Below are 3,119 nucleotides of genomic sequence, written 5' to 3' on the forward strand. Positions count from 1 at the left end.
TTAATTTATTTGGCATTTTGTTCCCACGAGTACCGCGGTCGCGCGATCTCACCCGGGCAGAGCCGCGAATGCTCGGGGCTTGGCTGCCCCCGAAGGGGTTTTTCCCGGAGGTCGCCCGGTTTCCGGGAGGCACCGTTAGTGACGCAGCACCCCCTGCGCCACGCAGCCATCAGCACGGTTGCTCACACCTTGGCTTGGGGGGTTCCTTTTGGTCGGGCGCGCCCGGCTACACCCCTGAGCGGATGATCCCCGTGCGCGCCCTTAAGCCCCCCCACCCGCCCCAGGGCGGCCACCCGCAGCCCCCGAGAACACCGGGTCCGCCGAGCGGTCCCGTCGTCCCCCGCGTCCCGCGAACCACGAACACCCGCCCCGAGGCTTCGGCAAGGTAGGAACCCATCGGGGGAGCTCAAGGATAATGATAGCTTAGCGATTACTAGGGCCGACAAGGGTAATGTTACAGTTGTTTTAGATGGCAGCGATTATTCAAATAAGATGAATGCGATGTTGAGTGACGAGAATACTTATACTGTTTTAAGTAAGGACCCTACACGGAAAATTACGAAGGATTTAAATAACCTCCTTCAATCTTGGTTAAAAAAAAAGAATATATTAATGATCAACAGTATAGGTTTCTTAATTGCACGGACGGGGTAATTTCTAGAGCTTACGGCCTGCCAAAGATACACAAGGCCGACTGTCCACTCAGGATGATCGTATTGACTGTTAACAGCCCTTTGCATGCCTTGGCCAGATTCCTGCAGGACGTAATACAGGCTAGCGTTCCCAAAGCTAACAGCCACATTAATAATAGCTTCGATTTAGTTAAGAAACTGTCAGGTATGCTCATTGACGACCATTTTGATCTGATATCGCTCGACGCGGTATCCTTGTTTACGAATATTCCTTTGGATTTGGCAATCACGAGCATTAGACATAGATGGCAATTTATCTCGCAAAACACTGATCTGCCTTTGGATGAATTTTTATCAGCTATTCAATTCGTTTTTGATTCCACCTATTTCATTTTTGATGGTGTTATTTATAAGCAGACCTTTGGCTCCCCTATGGGTTCCCCATTGTCTCCTGTGATTGCGGATTTAGTGCTGGTGGATTTGGAGGTCAGGGCGCTCGAGCGCCTGCCTATCGTCGTGCCGATTTATTTCAGATATATAGATGATATTTTGATGTCTATGCCGAGGTCCTTAGTCAACACTGTCCTCGAAGTGTTTAATTCTTTCCACCGTAGACTGCAATTTACTGTTGAAATAGGACTTAATAGGATTAATTTTTTAGATACCACTGTTATAATCAATAACGGTATTATTGAGTTTGACTGGTATCACAAACCCACGTTTTCGGGACGATACTTAAATTTTTTCTCACACCACCCTCATTGTCAGAAAATCGGCACGATCGTTGGTATGGTAGATAGAGCGTTCTTGCTGTCCCATCCGAGGTATCAGCAAAAAAACATAAGAATGCTGATAGATATTTTGCTAGCTAATGGATACCCGTTTGAACTCGTGTTTAAGATTGTCAAAAAAAGAATTATCAAATTGATTAATGAGCAACAGCGGGGAAGCGTGATGGATGCTCACGCTACTGACAGCATGGTTAAAGATCGTTTCTTTGTTGTTCCTTACATCAATAAAATCACTAATAGCTTTTGTAATACAATTAAAAAATTTAATTTGCGCACTGCAATTGTTGGCTTGAACAAACTGAGCTGGATTATCAAACCTTTGAAAGACAAGCTACATAATAACTTCTTGAGCGGAGTTGTTTATAAAATTTGCTGTCAGGATTGTGATGCTTCGTACGTCGGCCAGACTAAGAGACAATTGGGAACCCGTATTAAGGAGCATCGTAATCAGCTTAGCAGAAATCCGAGGGACCTTTTAGTTGTGTCACAACACCGTTTGGAGGGGCATGAGTTTGATTGGGACAATGTCTTAATTATGGATCGGGAGAGATCTTACTTAAGGAGAAGCATTTCGGAGATGTTTTATATTAAGCGCCAAAACAACGGCATTAACTTACAGGAGGACACGGCGGGACTTAGTAATAATTACACGCCTGTTATCGAGGGACTTCCACACTGTTGATTTCTTTTCTCACAACAGTTCTATTTAATGTTATGCCGATGCCTCATGATATTTCGTCATTGTAACTCTTGCGCTCGTCTAAAGAAGGACGTTTTAACGTTGTAATAATACGCGAAGAGATGATATCTTAACTCTGATCAATTCGACTGTCAGGTAACTTTTACGATTTAATTTTTAATGTTTGACCATTTATATTTATTTAATTTTCTTCTGACGGAATTAAGGTAACAGTCGGATTGGAGATTCGAGATGCATACTCTCAAAAAATCTCGGACAGCGGAAGTTGACTGCATTGTATTATTGTGACCACTGCTTTATACCTTTTGACCACTGCATTCACCCTGATGACCATCTGTATGTACTGAGGAGGGTCCAAACCAAGGACCGAAACATTTGCGTTATATTATATACATTAATTTTATAATTTTGTTGTTATTGTCGCCCGTCCATCGAGCGAAACGGCTCTCATTTGCCTTTATGACTTTATCTATTATTGTTTTCGAGAGCTTTATTCTTGATATTATGCGGAGGTTATGACAGGGCCAGCAAGAGGAGAAATTGTATTTCTACCAAGAATAGATTTCATACCAAGTGATATTGAACTACCATTTAAGCTTAAAAGGCGACAGTTTCCAATACGTGTAGCATTTGCTGACAATAAATAAAACCCAAGGACAAACATTAAAAAAGGTAGGAATATATCTACGAAATACAGTATTTGCACATGGAAAACTCTATGTAGCATTTTCTAGAGCAACAAAAAAAGGAAGTGTGAAAATAAAAATAGAAGAAACTAACAAACAAGGACATTTAATTGAAAGAAAAAATACATTTTTTACTAAAAATGTGGTATATCGAGAAATTTTGTAAATTATAGAAAAAAAAAGAGAGCCAATAATGGGGGGTAACTATACACATCATACCGGGGGTGGAGGCTAGGGGAGGTTTTTAGCCGGTGCAAGTCCGGCATAATCTTAGGGACCGGCCTTAAGGTATGCATTAGGCATTTTCCAC

The 3,119-nt window shown here is 42.3% G+C and overlaps 1 protein-coding gene across 1 annotated transcript; it reads left to right on the forward strand.

Moving 5' to 3' along the window:
* Positions 1-707: 707 nt before the first annotated feature.
* LOC112466917 lies at positions 708-2,105 on the forward strand. The gene has a single exon (XM_025035267.1). The coding sequence runs from the start codon at positions 708-710 to the stop codon at positions 2,103-2,105; it is 1,398 nt and encodes a 465-aa protein (XP_024891035.1).
* The last annotated feature ends 1,014 nt before the right edge of the window (positions 2,106-3,119 follow it).

This window comes from Temnothorax curvispinosus, unplaced genomic scaffold, assembly GCF_003070985.1.
Source record: "Temnothorax curvispinosus isolate PA1 unplaced genomic scaffold, ASM307098v1 QBEX01016703.1, whole genome shotgun sequence".
Taxonomy (NCBI): Eukaryota; Metazoa; Arthropoda; class Insecta; order Hymenoptera; family Formicidae; genus Temnothorax; species Temnothorax curvispinosus.